The sequence below is a fragment of the Hyperolius riggenbachi genome, chromosome 6 (assembly GCF_040937935.1).
Source record: "Hyperolius riggenbachi isolate aHypRig1 chromosome 6, aHypRig1.pri, whole genome shotgun sequence".
Taxonomy (NCBI): domain Eukaryota; kingdom Metazoa; phylum Chordata; class Amphibia; order Anura; family Hyperoliidae; genus Hyperolius; species Hyperolius riggenbachi.
In genome coordinates, this window is record NC_090651.1 from 168,658,363 (window position 1) to 168,678,370 (window position 20,008).

General features: G+C 42.9%; 1 protein-coding gene across 2 annotated transcripts in view; it reads left to right on the top strand.

Moving 5' to 3' along the window:
* UCHL5 (ubiquitin C-terminal hydrolase L5) overlaps positions 1-20,008 on the top strand; it is a 147,692-nt gene that overhangs the window by 63,336 nt on the left and 64,348 nt on the right. For both annotated transcript variants that reach the window (XM_068242671.1, XM_068242672.1), the window contains 2 exons: positions 2,976-3,037; positions 6,393-6,523. In XM_068242671.1, coding sequence (XP_068098772.1) covers positions 2,976-3,037; positions 6,393-6,523 — 193 coding nt within the window. The remainder of the gene's footprint in view (positions 1-2,975; positions 3,038-6,392; positions 6,524-20,008) is intronic.

Genomic DNA, 20,008 nt, shown 5'->3' on the forward strand with positions numbered 1-20,008 from the left:
CAAAATGGTATGCATCTTTCCATTGTTTCTGCACTGCTCGGAGTCCCTTTTAAGAGGGCTTGGATGCTTTCCTTCCAATGAAGGGCATCCACTGCTATAATTATAACTGCTATAATTCCCGGGAGAGTTGATCCAGGGATCTAGCTGACTGCCATCTGGAGTGGGAAATGTATTGCGCATGACATAATCGTGACATTATGCGCAGAGCACCTACGCACTGAAGCCCGACTTCGGAGACCTGAGCGAGGCTGCCAGGGCGCTTTAGGTAAAAAAGGTGGGCACAGGAGAAAGGGGGGGGGGGGGGAGAGTCGTGGCCATCTGGACAGCTCCCCATACATGCCGGCTCCCTTAGTTTCTTCTTCGGTTTTCAGCTCCGGTATACTTTAAGACTAATTGGCCCAGGTCTTGTAAGGTTTTTTTTGTTTTTATTTTGTTTTTTTGCCTCGCCCTGGATCAACTGGGATATGTGAGGGTTCAGGACGGTGTTTTTTGTTTGTTTTTGTGTTTTTGTTTTTTTTGTTTTTTTTTCCTCTTTCTTTCTGGTTGAACTTTAATTTTTTTTAACTACGCTTACTATGTATTACAATTTCTGTTTGAATTATAATCTGTTTATATTGATTTTAATTACTGTAAGTGCTGGTTAAAAGCCAGTGGTTTTTTTTGTTTTGTTTTTTTGTCTCTTGTTTTTTACGTTCTATGTCCCCTATAGCCATTCATCCAATCCCAGCACAATTAAATCCACAATATACAGTATGTTATGTAAAAAATGCTCAGTGGTAGTCCGCAGGGTGTTAACAGAAAGCGGGAACGCTATCTTTATTTTTTTCCACCTAACCAAACATAAGATTTCTTGTTCACTGTGCATGTTATAAATGTGTGCAAAATTGCACACTAAATCACATATAGTATTCTGTATGTTAAGTACTAAATGGTGCTGTGCAAAAACGTTAAATAAAAATGCAACTTATAGATTTGTGGGCAAGGTTGGGACCTTTCAGCAAAATTATCCACATATGATATATTAGGTTTGGGTTTAATTTGAGGTAAATATATTCTGGTTCACAGGCCCCTCTTTATCTATTATCTATTGGCGCTTTGAGTCCGCCAGGAGAAAAGCGTGATATAAATGTTCTGTGTTTGTTGTTTGTTTGTATTAACTAGTGCAAGAAGATGTGTGCCCTTACTGGCTTGTCTAGTAATTTATATCTGTCTTTTCTGAGGTATTTTAGTTTCTCCCCTGTTACTAAATCTACCACATGATGCCTGAAATGTAATGCTCTTCCTTCAGGGAATTCAACACTTTTAGTAACTTTTAAAAAACATGCTCAAAATAAAATCTCAATAAATTGTTTCAGAGGTGTATATATCTTTATAATGAGCTAGTGTGCAAAGGTGCATTTTATTGTAACACTTATTGGTTTTGGCACAGTTTTTCACTCCTAAAATTGAGTTCTATTAACCACTTAAATACCAGCGGTCTCTGCCCCCTCAAGGACCAGAGACCGCTGGTACAATACTGACGGAATCCCGACGAATCGCCGTGTATCACCGCCGCACGCCAGGATCCTCCTGACATAGACTCTGCTGTCTCTATGACGGTAGAGTCATGTGAGCCAGTCAGGAGCCACTTTCATTGGCTCCTGACCGTGTCTATCAATGTAAGCCAATGGGAGCGGCTTACATTGATAGACACGGCCAGGAGCCAATGAAATCGTCTCCTGACCGGCTCACATGGCTCTGCTTTTATAGAGGCAGGCAGAGCCGGTGAGCTGCGGCGAGAGACGTCGGGGGTGAGCAGCGGGAAACGACAAACCTACGCCCTGCCAGCCAGGAGCCCACCAAAACAGGGCGTAGATTTCAATCACCGCGGTCCTTAAGTAGTTAAGCATGAACAAGAAGTATGTCACTGGAATTGAAGGGTTTCCCCGTCGTATTCATGTTGTACCGTGCATGCACACTGCGCTGCCACCAACAAATTTAAAATCCCTGCGTTGCCCATTGACTTACATGATGTCCTGCATCGCCATGGAAGTAGTGAAACATGCTGTTGACTTTGAGGCGTGGTAAGTGTTCCCTGCCCCATTGCTTTGCATTGTTCTTGCGTTACCCTGAGGTGTAACACGGTAACGCAATGCACACTTGCAACGGCAGAATGGGTTATCTCTGTTTCATGAAGGCTGCACATCTGTATATATAATGCTGATATCTTCCGTACGGCTTTATCTACTGTAGATAGTCATGTATATAGTTGTGCTTCAGAGGAGAGATTACTAATACATTTTATTTAAGACCTCTTGACCCATATGCAATTACGGTAATTTTTTTCTCCTGAGTTATCTCCTAAGATATAATTATCACATTCTGCTTAAAATAACTTTTAAGTATTTTACAATTGGAAAAGTACCTAAATGTTAAAGTACTATTAAAATTATTTTGAGTATTTTATTGCTTGTTGGTGGTTTAAAGGGCATTTAATAACAAGCTGTGAAAATATCACCTAGGAGAAAACTCAGGAGAAGTGATTTGCATATGGGCACTTGAGTTTAGGTGCACTTTAAAGGGAACACGAGGTGAGAGGGATATGGAGGCTGACTTGTTTATTTTCTTTTAAATAATGCACATTGCCTGGCTGTCCTGCTGATCCTCTTTCTCTAATATGTTAAGCCATAGACCCTGAACAAGCATGCAGATCAGAGGTCTATGACAAAATCTGACAAAATCAAGATTAGCTAAATGTTTGTTTCGAGTGTGTGATGCGGACCCTACTGACTGAAAAGATGAGCAGGACTGCCAGCCAACTGGTATAGTTTAGAAGGAAATATATATGGCAGCTTCCATAGGTTTCACACATCTGGTTCCTCTTAAGACACACCACTTACGAAAATAGAAAACAAATAATGTTATATTCCAATACCTTTGAAATTCATCTACAGGTAACCTGAATTTTGACAGTTGTTTTTATTTGTGTCTTTTAGATGAAGGGATTGGCATTAAGCAACTCAGAAGTGATCCGACAAGTACACAATAGTTTTGCAAGGTATATCTACAAAGATTTCTGTTTAACTTGGGGTTTCCAGGTAACACTGGAAACATTGTGCCCAGTGAGTATCCAATAGCTAAAAATTACATTTTACATAATTTATCAAGAACACATCAAACCACATTATTAGTTAAATTTAAAATACCTCCAATTTTTGAGTAAAAAAAATCTATATCTAAGCTCTTATGCATATACAGGTCCTTCTCAAAAAAATAGCATATTGTGATAAAGTTCATTATTTTCTGTAATGTACTGATAAACATTAGACTTTCATATATTTTAGATTCATTACACACAACTGAAGTAGTTCAAGGCCTTTTATTGTTTTAATATTGATTATTTTGGCATACAGCTCATGAAAACCCAAAATTCCTATCTCAAAAAATTAGCACATTTCATCCGACCAATAAAAGTATAGTGTTTTTAAAACAAAAAAAGCCAACCTTCAAATAATTATGTTCAGTTATGCACTCAATACTTGGTGAAAATCCTTTTGCAGAAATGACTGCTTTAATGCGACGTGGCATGGAGACAATCAGCCTGTGGCACTGCTCAGGTATTGTGGAGGCCTGGGATGCTTCAATAGCGGCCTTAAGCTCATCCAGAGTGTTGGGTCTTGCGTCTCTCAACTTCCTCTTCACAATATCCCACAAATTCTCTATGGGGTTCAGGTCAGGAGAGTTGGCAGGCCAATTGAGCACAGTAATACAATGGTCAGTAAACCATTTACCAGTGGTTTTGGCACTGTGAGCAGGTACCAGGTCGTGCTGAAAAATGAAATCCTTCATCTCCATAAAGCTTTTCAGCAGATGGAGGCATGAAGTGCTCCAAAATCTCCTGATAGCTAGCTGCATTGACCCTGCCCTTGATAAAACACAGTGGACCAACACCAGCAGCTGACATGGCACCCCAGACCATCACTGACTGTGGGTACTTGACACTGGACTTCAGGCATTTTGGCATTTCCCTCTCCCCAGTCTTCCTCCAGACTCTGGCACCTTGATTTCCGAATGACATGCAAAAGTTGCTTTCATCTGAAAAAAGTACTTTGGACCACTGAGCAACAGTCCAGTGCTGCTTCTCTGTAGCCCAGACCAGGCGCTTCTGCCGCTGTTTCTGGTTCAAAAGTGGCTTGACCTGGGGAATGCGGCACCTGTAGCCCATTTCCTGCACACGCCTGTACACGGTGTCTCTGGATGTTTCTACTCCAGACTCAGTCCACTGCTTCCGCAGGACCCCCAAGGTCTGGAATCGGTCCTTCTCCACAATCTTCCTCAAGGTCCGGTCACCTCTTCTCGTTGTGCAGCGTTTTCTGCCACACTTTTTCCTTCCCACAGACTTTCCACTGAGGTGCCTTGATACAGCACTCTGGGAACAGCCTATTCGTTCAGAAATTTCTTTCTGTGTCTTACCCTCTTGCTTGAGGGTGTCAATGATGGCCTTCTGGACAGCAGTCAGGTCGGCAGTCTTAGCCATGATTGCGGCTTTGAGTAATGAACCAGGCTGGGAGTTTTTAAAAGCCTCAGGAATCTTTTGCAGGTGTTTAGAGTTAATTAGTTGATTCAGATGATTAGGTTAGTAGCTCGTTTAGAGAACTTTTTCATGATATGCTAATTTTTTGAGATAGGAATTTTGGGTTTTCACGAGTTGTATGCCAAAATCATCAATATTAAAACAATAAAAGGCTTGAACTACTTCAGTTGTGTGTAATGAATCTAAAATATATGAAAGTCTAATGTTTCAGTACATTACAGAAAATAACGAACTTTATCACAATATGCAAATTTTTTGAGAAGGACCTGTAGAGGAGAACTTTATTTATGTGTAGTGCATGTTCTTAAACGACTCAGGGAAATGTAGCATAAACACTTGCTCCAAAATGACATATCCCAAACACACTTAAAATGTAAAACAAGGAACACCAAGAGCCCCAATAGTGTAATATGTACTGGTTACTAGATAGAGTAAATATGAATACTCACAAACCAGGGTTACCATTAGGAAACCACGGTAAAAGCAGGTGGGGAAATTTTCCTGACACCACTCAGGAATAAGTCGCTCTCTGTAGATGAGAAAAAGGGGTTTCAACCCTCCACCCAGGGTGGACTCAATATTATGCAGGAGAACAGAGGCGCCAAAAGGATAAAACGAAGCTAAATGAGCTTAAAAAACCAAATTGGTGGTAAATAGAGGAGGTTGCAGGTTCATTGGGCAATTTCACAGTCTGTGGTCTCTCATTTGCATGCTGGCCAGCCACAGTCTGTTGGCTCCCCCTGAAAATTGTGGTCAGTCTGTCTGGTTCCTTCTACTGACCACATATGCTATTGCTCTGTTATTGCCTGACGAAGCGGGATCAAACCTGTGAAACGCGTTGCATATTTGGAGTTCATAAATAAAATATATTGACAGTCTTTACTACAGTCATTGTGTGCCTACTTGGAGGAGGTAAATCCACCACTACCTCCTCTATTTACCAAGAATGTGGATTTTTAAGCTCATTTAGCTTCCTTTTATCCTTTTGGCACCTCTGTTCTCCTGCATAACACTTAAAATGTAACTTTTATTTTTAACATACAAATCTAAAATAGACTGGGTGATAAAAGATGACCTATAGTAGCAAAGAATGAGTGCCAGAAGCAACGGCGTATGGTCACAACCGTGTATCCAGGACACCTGAGGTCTGTATCATACAAGTGATAATGTCTGCTTGTGTCCACCAGGGGCTAACAATTTTGAGAGGGAGCCAACAGACTGTGGCTGGCCAGCATGCAAATGTGAGACCACAGACTGTGAAATTGCCTAATGAACCTGCAACCCTCACAGGCACAGACATCTACAACCACATTAAAGGGAAGGTTCAGGGAGGGTGGTTAAAAAATAAAAATCAATTTCAACTTACCTGGGGCTTCCTCCAGCCCGTGGCAGGCAGGAGGTGCCCTCGCCGCCGCTCCGCGGGCTCCCGGTGGCCGACCCGACCTGGCCAGGCCGGCTGCCAGGTCGGGCTCTTCTGCGCTCCAAGGCCCGGCACTTCTGTGTCCCACGCCGGCGCGCTGACGTCATCGGACGTCCGCCGGGCTGTACTGCGCAGGCGCAGTAGTTCTGCGCCTGCGCAGTACAGCCCGGCGGACAGTCTGTTGGCTCCCTCTCAAAATCTCATCAGATTTCCGTTAGGTCCAATGCAAAATAATAAGCAATTTCAACAGATCGACCTAGATTTTCCAGCATGTCAGATCGATTGAAATCGGCCGCTAATCAGCTCAGTGTATGGGCACCTTTAATCCTGGAAAAGAACACAGAATATTACAAACTATAAAAAATATCTAACTAGTCTTTTTTTTTTCTTTCTTTATAGACAACAGATGTTTGAATTTGATGCAAAGTCTACAGCAAAAGATGATGATGCTTTTCATTTTGTAAGCTATGTTCCAGTCAATGGAAGACTGTATGAACTGGATGGCTTACGAGAAGGACCAATTGACTTAGGTAGGGATTTTTATGATTATAAAGCAAAATGATCTTCATTATCTTTAAGTGATACATAATTTCTTATAAGTAGGTGCTAGCTAACATAATAAAGTCAAAGGGCCAGGACATACTCTTGCATTACATACTTGCATACTCTACAACACGTCAGCGTGTTTTACAGAAATAAATTGAAAAATTGCCTATGCTGAATTAAAATCGCAGAAATTAAAATGCAGTAAAACCTAAAAGACACCAGGCAACACCGTTACACTGGAGGGCAAAGGAGACCTCGCACCATTTATATATGAGTACACATACCACGAGACTGTTATTAGTTATCACTAGTGTTCTTTGCAATAGAGATCTCTGCCATTTTTCTCACTCTCTTGCCCAGAACAGTAGCAAAAGTGAGTGCACTCGCTCCTTTTTAATTCTGGCACAGTTCTGGCTCTGCCAGAGTTGAAGGAGAGGCTATTGACTGGCTGTAAGAGTCACATCACCATTGGATTTCCGGTACATGCCAGAAATGAGATTTCATACTTTGCTTCTGATTTCTAAAACCACTGGCTGGGACAGAGAGTCGTTTGAGGACTAGCCTGAAGTGGGCCCACCCTTTTATCCTGTTTTCCCTACTGTGGACTGGAGGGAATCTTCAAAGGAGCAGTGATTTGTGCGTAAAAAGTATACTGAGATTAGGTAATCAGGAAGTAGCTGGAACCGCCCAAAAAGTGTGTGCACATAGACAAATATATAAGAAAAAATAAGGTAAAAAGACGCTACCTTCAATAAGTAGTTTTTAGGCGTGGATAAAAAAAAGTCTCATAACTTTATTGTGCACTTTAATGTGTACCTCTAGGGGGTACTTAATTCGGGAGTAAAGGTGATCCAATGATGGCACCCCTCAAAAATCCGCCGATAAGGCTCGTCAACGGTGCGCGCAGGTGCGGTAGCGGCTTTCCGATGGGTTCCGTCGAAAATAGCAGAGCCTGATCGAGTCCGCTCTACTGTTCAAGAGCAGATAGTTCACCCCTGAGCAACAGAGCTGACACGATCGGGCTCCGCTACTTTCACCAGAGTGGGAAGCTGCTAGTGCACCTGTCACACCGACCCCCCCGAAAAATCCCCCCCCCCCCCCCAAAGGGGGCACTTTTTTTTTTTTTTTTTTTTGCCTACAGGTTTACTTGAAGAAAGCACGTTTCACGGTATAAGCTGCTTCCTTGGATCATGTATCATACCTTTGAAAAACAAACACTAGTGCTCAGGACTAAAATATAATGACATATTAATGACAAGTGTAAGATTATTATTATTATTATTTAGTATTTATATAGCGCCGACCTCTTCCGCAGCGGTGTACAAAATATATTGTCTTGTCACTTAGCTGTCCCTCAAAGGGGCTCACAATCTAATCCATACCATTGTCATATGTCTATCATGTAGTGTATTTATCATAGTCTAGGGAAAATTTATGGGAAGCCAATTAACTTATCTGAATGTTTTAGGGATGTGGAAGGAAACTAGTGCCCGGAGGGGGGGGGGGGGGGGGGGGAGTGGGATGGGGGACATGGGAGGGGGGGTGGTATGGGGGACATGGGAGGGGGGGGTGGTATGGGGGACATGGGGGGGGGGGAAACCCCCACACAGACGCAGGGAGACAGTATTAACTCCTCACAGATTGTGCCCTGGTAAGTGATAGAGAATATAGCAGAGATCTCTATTGCAAAGAACACTTGAGATCACTACTACCAGTATTGTGTCATGTATGCTCATAAAAGAATGGTGTAAGTTCCTTTGCCCTCCAATGCAATGGTGCTGCCAGGTTTTATGCAATTTTAATTCATGTGTTTCAAATAAAGTTTATTGCAGAAACGATAATCCAGGAGCACCACAAGATCTTATCAGTAATGGTGTGCCTGGTCCTCACCCCCGTACCAAGGGGTCAATGCAGTAGAAGCCTCCAAGGAACGGCACCACACAAAGCATTAATAGCTCAGTGAACTTTTTTAATGCAGCATATGGCAATAAAAAGCAACGATAATAATGAAGTCTATTGGATTATTGCAGAAGACTATTCTATTTTGTGTCAGATATCAGCAGGAAAGGGAGTCCCTGCTTTCTCCATGCAGCTATTGTTCTATTAGGAGTAGATGAGCCCTGCAACTGTTTCCGTTTTACAGAAATGCATGGCACTTTGTTCCAGCACTGATCCCATTCAGCTAATCTCCAAATGTTACTACTAAGAAGACCATAGCTCTAACAAATTGCATTACATTTTATGCCTGGAAAAAAATTGCATCTCACTAACCATATGTAAGGGCTCAAACCCACTAGCAGCCTTTTCTAAGCGCCAGTGATTTGAAAAGCTCTTGCTAATGCAATGTTATAAAATCATATCGCTCAAGTGGGATCACACCTATAACGTTACATTAGCAAAAGCTTTTCAAATTCCAAACGCTTTGAAATGGCTTAGTAACGTACTGCTAGTGAGTTTCAGATCTAAGAATTTAATCAAACACAGAGCAAGATAAATACTGCTATGCAGGGTCCATACATACAGAACCTATACTGTGAACTATATCCTGCATAAAGGAGAAGTGTATAGAAATGAAATGAATACACCCACCATGTAGAGCAAGAGAATTGATACTGTGTCATGTACATTTAGATACCCAGGAGAACACTCAACATACAGAAGAAAGTGCTACTGCGATGTATCTTCATGTACATTATGTGGCCTATTTAGTGAGGTATAACAGTCTGTTTGCAAGGAAAAGTGGAGATCCGGTGAAAACCTTACCCACCAACAGTGTTCTCCCCTGATTTTTTTTTTTTAATTTATTTATTTAGTTTTTTAGCCAGGTGGCTTGAAAAAGTAGCTGGGTGGGGAAGTAAGGGCCCTTTTCCACTAGGAAGTGCAATCGCGATGCGATCATGTAACCTACAATTTCCCCTACCTGTGATTGCAGTTGCCGGGAAAGGAGCAATGCGTAAAAATTATTGCAATGCGGAAAAAAAAGATGCATGCTAGTGGGAAATGAGCACCGCAATTTACATGTTATCACGGTGCTCAATGGGGATTCAAATTACCTAGCTGGGACTTCTTCCAGCAGTCAATTTGGTCCGTCGCTGTAGTTCCAATCTACTTTAGTGTAACGCTGTCCCCTCCGAAAGATCCCCGACTTTGGTTGCGGGCACGTCTGCACCTTTCTCAATCGTGCTCCAGTGGCCAGGATGATTCTGTGCTTGCGCAGTTCACGCATTCTTAAAGAGACTCTGAAGCAAGAATAAATCTCGCTTCAGAGCTCATAGTTAGCAGGGGCATGTGTGCCCCTACTAAACCGCCGCTACAGCGCCGCTAAACAGGGCTCCCTTCACCCCCAAACCCTCCACTGCAACACTTGGTCGCTCCTGGAGGTAGGGCTAACGGCTGCAGCCCTGCCTCCAGTCGTGTCTATCAGCGGCGCATCGCCGCCTCTCCGCCGCCCCTCTCAGTGAAGGAAGACTGAGAGGGGCGGGGGAGAGGCGGAGATACGCGCTGACAGACGCGCGTGGGGCAGGGCTGCGGCGTTTAGCCCTGCCCCAACTAGGAAGCGCTCCCCCGCTGCACCGAGGGGATTTGAGGGATCAGGGACCCCCGTTTAGCGGCGCGATAGCAGCGGTTTAGAAGGGTCACACATGCCCCTGCTAACTATGAGGTCTGAAGCGAGATTTATTCTCGCTTCAGACTCTTTAACCATTTCAGCCCGCAGGTATTTTTCACCTTCTGCACAAGAGGAATTTTCACATTTCAGTGCTCCTCCCTTTTTTCCCCTATAACTTTATCACTACTTATCACAACAAAATGATCTATACTTTGTTTTTTCCACCACCAATTAGGCTTTTTTTGGGTGGTACATTATTTTATTCTAAATACATTATAATGGGAATAAGAAAAAATGGAAAAAATTAATTATTTCTCAGTTTTCAGCCATTACAGTTTTAAAATAATACGCACTACCGTAATTAAAATCCACACATTTTATTTGGCCATTTGTCCCAGTTATTGCAATGTTAAAATTATATCCCTAGTATAATGTATGGTGACAATATTTTCTTTGAAAATAAAGGTGCATTTTTTCAGTTTTACATCCATCGCTAATTTTTAGCCCATAATTTAATAGGGCGGGCCAGACAGGTGAAAGAGGCGTGTTTTTCTGGGTGCAGCGTCGCTCTATCTTTTTTTTTTTTTTTTATATTCGGGGCATCCTGGTGCAGCTTGCTCCACCCTTTACTTACACCTTCCCAGTGAGGTGCCCCCTCACCTCGTCATTGGGACCGTGTTAAGTCACTTCTTTCCAGGAATCCTAGTGAGTGGATTTTCTTCTACCATAGTTGTAGAGCACCTTCCTTGCTGCTTTCATACGGTCGCTGCATACGGAGGGGATACGGCCGCAGACGTTTTTGAGCTCCCCCACTGTATGCAGCAACCACATTCTCCAGTCCGGCTCGGAAGTTTCAGAATTTGCCCTATAAGACAACACTTGGCATATAAGACTACCCCCGACTTTTGAGAAGATTTTCCTGGGTTAAAGAGTATTACATTTTATGGTGAAAGATTTCTGGTTACGTTTATTTTCTGGTGAAAGATTGCCGCATTACGATTATTTTCTGGTGAAACATTGCTGCATTACGATTATTTTCAGGTGAAATGCTGTCCACAATACGATTATTTTCTGGTGAAAGTTTGCTGCATTACGATTATTTCATGGTGAAACATTGCTGCGTTATGATTATTTTCTGGTGAAATGCTGCCCACATTACGATTATTTTCTGGTGAAAGATTGCCACATAATGATTATTTTATGCGGAAACATTGCCTCATTATGATTATTTTATTCGGAAATATTGCTGCATTCAGATTATTTTATAGTGAAACATTGCCACATTACGATTATCAGAATTAGAATCCTTTTATTTTGCCAAGTACAACAGGGTTGTACCCGGAATTATTTTTGGCACATACAGGGTCGGCGATGGTGCAGTACAATGCAATGCAATGAACATGGTAAACTATGCATAGAAAGGCATACAGTATAGAATAGGCATGTACACATAACGCATAGTAGAGAAGGACTAGCAGGGTTGTCCTAGTACTATGTGAGTGGAGCTCCCACACTCAATTGTGGCGCTCGACTGCATTGCAGCGATTCAGGTGCAAGCATTATATCATTGGGAGTGCATAGTACAGGAAAAGATGCAAGAGAAAAAAGATTAGAACTAAGAGAGCGAGAAAGATTTAGAGAGTCCTATGTTTCAGTGGTGTTTTGCTGACTGGTGGCTTGGTCGAAAATCCCCAGTGACTGCACTCAAGATCGAAAATCAATAATTCAGTCCCCCGGCTTGCATTATTGATGCTTGATCTTTTCTGATGAAACACTGCCGCATTACGATTATTATATGGTGAAACATTGCCGTATTGCGATTTATTTTCGCTTCAAGAAGATAGCAATGGCCGGCACTATAAGGATTACTGTCGTTTTATGCAAGTTTCGTCTGGGGATCAGGAAGGGGAGATACAAAGACACCATCTAGTTTGCAAACAACTGCGTGCTCATGAATTAGTGAATAGATGCTCATGGATCACTGAGAAGAAATACGAGTACTTTCAGGCACTGCAGTGGATTGATTTTTATTCACGGTTCAAACTTTTATTTCGATCACAATATGTGAAAAAGGCTACCCGTTTTTGCCCTGCAACCACCGCCAACCACCTAGGATATGGTAGGACATCTACTTCATACATTTTTGTCACTGTAGCACGGAATCACCGCTTGTGACTTGTGTATCTACCTGAACAACACTACAATCAGATATTGTGATCGAACTAAAAGTTTGAACAGTGAATAAAAATCAATCCACTGCATTGCCTGAAAGTACTCGTATTTCTCCCCACTGCGATTATTTTTATGGGGGGAGGGGGTTGCGCCACAGGTTTTCTTGGCTGGAGTGAGAAAATGGCTAGAAGCGCCCCTGCTGCTACAAGATATATTTCAGCACGTTAGACTTCAGAACACTATAAATGGAGAACTAGTGCCAGAGATTAAACCTGCACCACAACACCTTGGCTCTGAATTTAAAGGGATACTTAAGTAAAAAACAAAAAATGATTTTTCCTCACCTGGGGCATCCCTCAGCCCCCTGAAGCTGGATGGTGCCCTCGCAGCCCCGCTCCGATCCTCCTGCCCCCGCCGGCGGCTACTTCCGGGTGCGGCGACAGCTGCCGACAGGCTGGGAACGTGAGTGATTCTCCGTGTTCCCGGCTGCTATATCACACTCTATGCTGCTATAGCGTATATGTTATACGCTATAGCAGCATAGAGGGTGATCTAGCGGCTGGGAAGGCGGAGAATCACTCGCGTTCCCAGCCTGTCGGCGGCTGTCGCCGAACCTGGAAGTAGCCGCTGGCGGAGACAGGAGCATCGGAGCGAGGTTGCGAGGGCACCATACAGCTTCAGGGGGCTGAGGGATGCCCCAGGTGAGTAAAAATCATTTTTTATTTTTGACTTAAGTATCCCTTTAAGTGCTTTGCCATGGTCAGGGTACAAGTGAAGGCAAAAGACAGGCCCACCAAACGTTTTATGAAGTAACTTTGTTACAAAGCAGGATTGAATTGAACACAGACATTTTCCTGTTTGGCAGGTTATGAAAATACAGCCCTTCAAAATGACCTCCAGCGGGTCTCAGATGTGCATTTGTCTGCACAAACGGGCAGAAACCGACTCCATAAGGGTCCGATATCCACAGGAGGGGGTTGTGCTTACAGCCCAACATCAATCAGGACATTTGGCATTTGACAGAAAACCCCAAGATTGGCAAATTCGCCACTGGCGCCCTGTGCTCTTCACAGATAAAAGCAGGTTTACACTGAGCATATGTGATAGACGTGAGTCTGGAGACACTGGAGATCGTTCCGCTGCCTGCAACTTCCTCCAGCATGACCGGTTTGCCAGTGGGTCAGTAAGGGTGTGGGGTGGTATTTCTTTGGGGGCCGCACAGCCCTCTGTGCTCGCCAGAGGTAGCCAGACTGCCATTAGGTACCGAGATGAGATCCTCAGACCCATTGTGAGACCATATGCTGGTGCGGTTGGCCCTGGGTTCCTCCTAATGCAAGACATTGCTAGACCTCATGTGGCTGGAGTATGTCAGCAGTTCCTGCAAGGTGAAGGCATTGATGCTATGGACTGGCCTGGCCGTTCCCCGGACCTGAATCCAATTGGGCACATCTGGGACATCATGTCTCGCTCTATACACCAATGCCATGTTGCACCATAGACTGTCAAGGGGTTGGTGGATTCTTTAGTCCAGGTCTGGGAGGAGATCGCTCAGGAGACCATCCGACAACTCATCAGGAGCATGCCCAGGCATTGTAGGGAGGTAATACAAGCACGTGGAGGCCACACACACTACTTAGCCTAATATTGTCTTGTTTTAAAGGAAAACTTAAGTCAAATATAAAAAATGATTTTTCCTCACCTGGGGCATCCCTCAGCCCCCTGAAGCTGGATGGTGCCCTCGCAGCCCTGTTCCGATCCTCCTGCCCCTGCCGGCGGCTACTTCCGGGTGCGGCGACAGCTGCCGACAGGCTGGGAACGTGAGTGATTCTCCGTGTTCCCGGCTGCTATATGACCCTCTATGCTGCTATAGCGTATATGTTATACGCTATAGCAGCATAGAGGGTGATATAGCGGCTGGGAAGGCGGAGAATCACTCGCGTTCCCAGCCTGTCGGCGGCTGTCGCCGAACCTGGAAGTAGCCGCTGGCGGGGACAGGAGGATCGGAGCGAGGTTGCGAGGGCACCATACAGCTTCAGGGGGCTGAGGGATGCCCCAGGTGAGTAAAAATCATTTTTTATTTTTGACTTAAGTATCCCTTTAAGTGCTTTGCCATGGTCAGGGTACAAGTGAAGGCAAAAGACAGGCCCACCATACGTTTTATGAAGTAACTTTGTTACAAAGCAGGATTGAATTGAACACAGACATTTTCCTGTTTGGCAGGTTATGAAAATAAACAAATTTCCATGTTGGCAACGTCTAAGCCAGAGAATGTGCAATAAAATAGTTAATAAGGTCTATTTAGACCTTTAAATATCATTGCTATTATAAGCATTATAAAGGCTTTTGTAATTACATTTGAGGTTTAAGGTCTCTCTGTGTGTAAATGCTGTCTTTACAGTGCCGTGCTACAAAAGCTGCTCAGTGGTCTGCTCTGATTTGTTTGTGTAGAATAGGTAATCGAAGGATTTCCTGTGCGTTTGAATATGAATGTGTTCTATCTTCTTTGCATAAACAAAACAAGACAGCCTGAGAGTACAAGTATTCTGTGTATTAGCAGAAAAGAAAAACACTGTAAATGACGTGTAAGGTTTCGTATAGAAAAGATGATCACTTTTTTTTTTTTTTTTTTTTTTTTAATCCAGTTTATGAAGCTCTACTTAATATGATCTGGGTAGTGTGTGGAGCAAATATCTGACTCCATGCAAAACTTTTTTTTTTTTTTTTTTTTTTTTTTTTTAAACAGGTTTAATAAACAAACTAAGATTACTTAACAAATTGCAGACATACAACCGGTCAGTAAGGGCCCATTCACACTGAGGGATTGCAAAATGCTAGCAAAATAGCGAACGTTTTGTGACAGGGATTTTTTTCCCTGTTTTTTGTATATTGTTTTTTACTGGACAATTTTGTAATTTTTTAGTGATCGCAATTCACGTTTTTTAACTTTTAAATTGTGATTTCTCTATAGTCGTAAAAAAGCGCTGCATGCATAAATAACATTTTTAGTTTGCGAATTGCTGGTGATCACTGCCATATACTTTAGATGTAAACTTTTGTTCAGGTAGATTAAAGAAATCTCACAAAAGAAGAATTTGATTTTTAATTTTGTTTTGAGTTTATGCTAAGTTTGACATTAGTTTATGCTATAGGCTAATAAAGCTGTTGATCTTATAAACCGAGAGAGAACCTTACCTCTCTTGAAGAATTAGAACCAATCTATTAACCAAAGATCTTTTGTTTGAACACATAAAATTTCCAATGCGTTTTGCTGTTGCTTGCCGGCTTCCTCAGGTCAGTAAAAAAAAAGGTGTCTAAACTGTATATGTATTATATAAAAACAGCCATTACAGTTCACAAAAACCTTAATAATTATTAGTATTTATATAACGCCAACATCTTCCGCAGCGCTGTACAGTGTATATTGTCTTGTCATTAACTGTCCCTCAGAGGAGCTCACAATCTAGACCCTACCATAGTCATATGTCTATGTATGTATCGTGTAGTGTATGTATCGTAGTCTAGGGACAATTTTAGGGGGAAGCCAATTAACTTATCTGTATGTTTTTGGCATGTGGAAGGAAACCGGAGTGCCTGGGGGAAACCCACGCAGACACGGGGCGAAAATAAATGCCTTGCAGATGTTGACCTGGCTGGGATTCGAACTCGGGACTCAACGCTGAAATGCGAGAGCGCTAACCACTACGACACCATGCTGCCCATGGTGGCTTTACCATATACCTCTATTATAATAAATATAAATAATTCTGCAGTCAAAACTATTCATTGGTATAGTCAATCCAGTATTCTTGGCTAATCATACCCGGTTTACATAAATATGATGAATTTGACATAATTTAAAGGATTAGACACTGCTCAAAAAAATAAAGGGAACACTTAAGCAACACTCCCAAGTCAGTCACACTTCTGTGAAATAAAACTGCCCACTTAGGCAGCACCACTGATTAACAATCAATTTCACATGCTGTTGTGCAAATGGAATAGACAAAAAGTGGAAATTATAGGCAATAAGCAAGACATTCCCAATAAAGGAGTGGTTCTGCAGGTGGTGACCACAGACCACTTTTCGGTTCCTTTGCTTTCTGTCTGATGTTTTGGTTAGTTTTGGATGCTAGCGGTGCTTTTACTTTAGTGGTAGCATGAGGCGGAGTCTACAATCCACACAAGTGGCTCAGGCAGTGTAGCTCATCCAGGATGGCACATCAATGGGAGCTGTGGCAAGAAGGTTTGTTGTATATGTCAGTGTAGTGTCCAGAGCATGGATGTGCTACCAGGAGACGGCCAGTACAAGAGACGTGGAGTAAGCCATAGGAGTGCAGAAGGACCGCTAAATCCGCCATTGTGCAAGGAGGAACAGGACGAGGACTGCTACAGCCCTTCAAAATGACCTCCAGCGGGTCTCAGATGTGCATCTGTCTGCACAAACGGGCAGAAACCGACTCCATGAGGGTCCGATATCCACAGGAGGGGGTTGTGCTTACAGCCCAACACCAATCAGGACATTTGGCATTTGACAGAAAACACCAAGATTGGCAAATTCGCCACTGGCGCCCTGTGCTCTTCACAGATGAAAGCAGGTTCACACTGAGCATATGTGATAGACGTGAGTCTGTAAAAACTGGAGATTGTTCTGCTGCCTGCAACTTCCTCCAGCATGACCGGTTTGCCAGTGGGTCAGTAAGGGTGTGGGGTGGTATTTCTTTGTGGGCTTGCTCGCCAGAGGTAGCCAGACTGCCATTAGGTACCGAGATGAGATCCTCAGACCCATTGTGAGACCATATGCTGGTGCGGTTGGCCCTGGTTTCCTCCTAATGCAAGACATTGCTAAACCTCATGTGGCTGGAGTATGTCAGCAGTTCCTGCAAGGTGAAGGCATTGATGCTATGGACTGGCCTGGCCGTTCCCCGGACCTGAATCCAATTGGGCACATCTGGGACATCATGTCTCGCTCTATACACCAATGCCATGTTGCACCATAGACTGTCAAGGGGTTGGTGGATTCTTTAGTCCAGGTCTGGGAGGAGATCGCTCAGGAGACCATCCGACAACTCATCAGGAGCATGCCCAGGCATTGTAGGGAGGTAATACAAGCACGTGGAGGCCACACACACTACTTAGCCTAATATTGTCTTGTTTTAAAGGAAAACTTAAGTCAAATATAAAAAATGATTTTTACTCACCCGGGGCATCCCTCAGACCCCCGAAGCTGGATGGTGCCCTCGGAGCCCCGCTCCGATCGTCCTGTCCCCGCCGGCGGCTACTTCCGGGTTCGGTGACAGCCGCCGACAGGCTGGGAATGCGGCTGATTTTCCGCGTTCCCAGCCGCTATATCACCCTCTATGCTGCTATAGCTTATAACATATACGCTATAGCAGCATAGAGGGTTATTTAGCTGGGACCTGAGGACCAGGTTTACTAGTTTACAAGAAGGAGATACTACTGTATGTAAAAAAAATTTACCACTAGATGTCCCCACATACTTTGTGTGCTCTGAAGAGTGTTTGTTACAGGAATGATCATTGTTGAAGCCATGATCCTTTCCTTACAGGCACTTTGATTGGCTCTCGCGTTGCAAGTTTCGAACAACACATTAAAACGGCCTGTTTGCAGTTAACCGCTGCAAACAGGACGTTTTTTAAAGTGTCCAGTTTGCAGCAAGAGGTTGATGCCGCTATTCAAATGTGGCTGGTCGGGCCGTTACTTGTTCAACATATTCAGGATGCTGATGGGCTTTAATTAAATAGATTAGATCATTTAAATAAATGAAAAGTTAAAAAATTGTAAAAATAATTAAGTAAATATTTTGGCACAACTACTGTTGTTTACATATAAGAATGGTGAAAATAGTAAAAACATTAATACTAATCATAAATGATATTATTATACTATTTTGGAAGGGTCATGATATCTAAAAACAAGAACCATGGCTGTATATATACATAAGTAACACCAGAAAAAAAATCATAAAATTATAAGACATAATTTATGTACTGTATATACTCGAGTATAAGCCGATCCCACAACGTTTACCTAAAAAAACAGGAAAAAATGAGTGTCCTGAGTATAAGTCGGGGGTAGGAAGTGCAGCAGCTATAATAAGGTGTAATCAGAGTAGGGAAACAGTTTAAGGATTAGCACTATGCAATGCACATATAGGGTTGTTCATTGCCAGCATAGCATCAACTAAAAGCTAACGAGATGGATGAAGGACTGGTCCAGGGGGCCCATTGCGGTCTCTGCATCCCCTATTGCTAGTTAAATTGGACCTGACCTCTTGCACAGGACAGAAGGAAAACTTAGAGAAATGCACCTTGTATGTATTTAGAGGGTTTAGCCTGTTTAATTTCCCATCATTATTGTCTAATCACAGGTTGTAAGGTGATCTGTTCCCTGGGTCCTCTGACAGCCATTCCCCCCCCCCCCCCAATTGGCATACGCTGCATGATGTACAGCGGGAGCCTTCACTCACCCGTCCTCGCCGGCAGAGCGGAGCAGCTAAGTATATGCCTGCTGTCTGTCCCCCATTAGCTCAGGCTCCCACTGTACACCACGCAGCGTATGCCAATGAGGGGGATGGGGTTTGGAGACACGAGGATCCGTCACATCACTGCGGTGCAGTCGGCCGGCACAATGAACAAATTGCCCGCACAAGCTGACAGGCATTTGATAGAGGGGGCACTCGGGGAGGGGGTGGGGGCGACACTGACACTGAGTTAAGACTCAAGTATAAGCCGAGACCCTCACGTTTGGGACAATTGTATGGTCCCAAAATCTCGGCTTATACTCGAGTATATACGGTAAACAGACTAAGTTTTATATTACACATATGCCTTTGTGCAGCCTTGAAGTGGTTATTTGTTATTGCTGTAAGTTTTGCTCAATGCATTAATTTAATTCTCAACATAAAAATCCAGTACATTTCCCTGGCTTTCAGTCTTTTTAATCTGTTTATTCCAGCTTCATATGTTATATGTTCTATTGTGGTTACGGTCTTTAGTCCTGCATTTTGGTTATAGTAGTCCTTGAAATGCCATGATATACTGTGTTTTTGATATTCTCATAAAGGCATAGGTGCAATATATATTCTTGTTTACATAATTTCCTTATTTACTTACTTGTCGTACTTTTTTTCAGAACTACGACTCCAACTTACTTGTCGTAATTTTTTTTCTGGTATTTTATATGTGTTAGTATTATATTATTGAAATTAATGTAGTATTATTATTATTATTATTATTATATGCAAATAACAGTAACTGTGCCAAAAGATCTTATTTATTTTTACAATATTTTAAATAAATGTTTAACTTTTTATTTTTCTTTTATTTAAATTATCTAATTATTTAATTACAGGCCATCAGCATCCTGAATATGTTGAACAAGTACAGACTCAATCAGCCACGTTTGAATAGTGGAGCTATTATCTCCCCTAGCATAGTAAAAGTAAAAAGCCCCACCTAAAAATGGCCACCTTCACTAAATAGCCGCTGTCGTCTCAATTTGAGGATAGAAAGCACTACTAAAGTGGCCGGTGAAAAGACCAATCACACTGCAGTGATGGAATCACACAGCGTGATGCCACAACTCTTAAATTGGCAGGCCGCTCCAGCAGTGGCACGCCGAAAATAGTTAGATCTATAAATAACTGCACAGGAGCTGGTGCACATGCTCT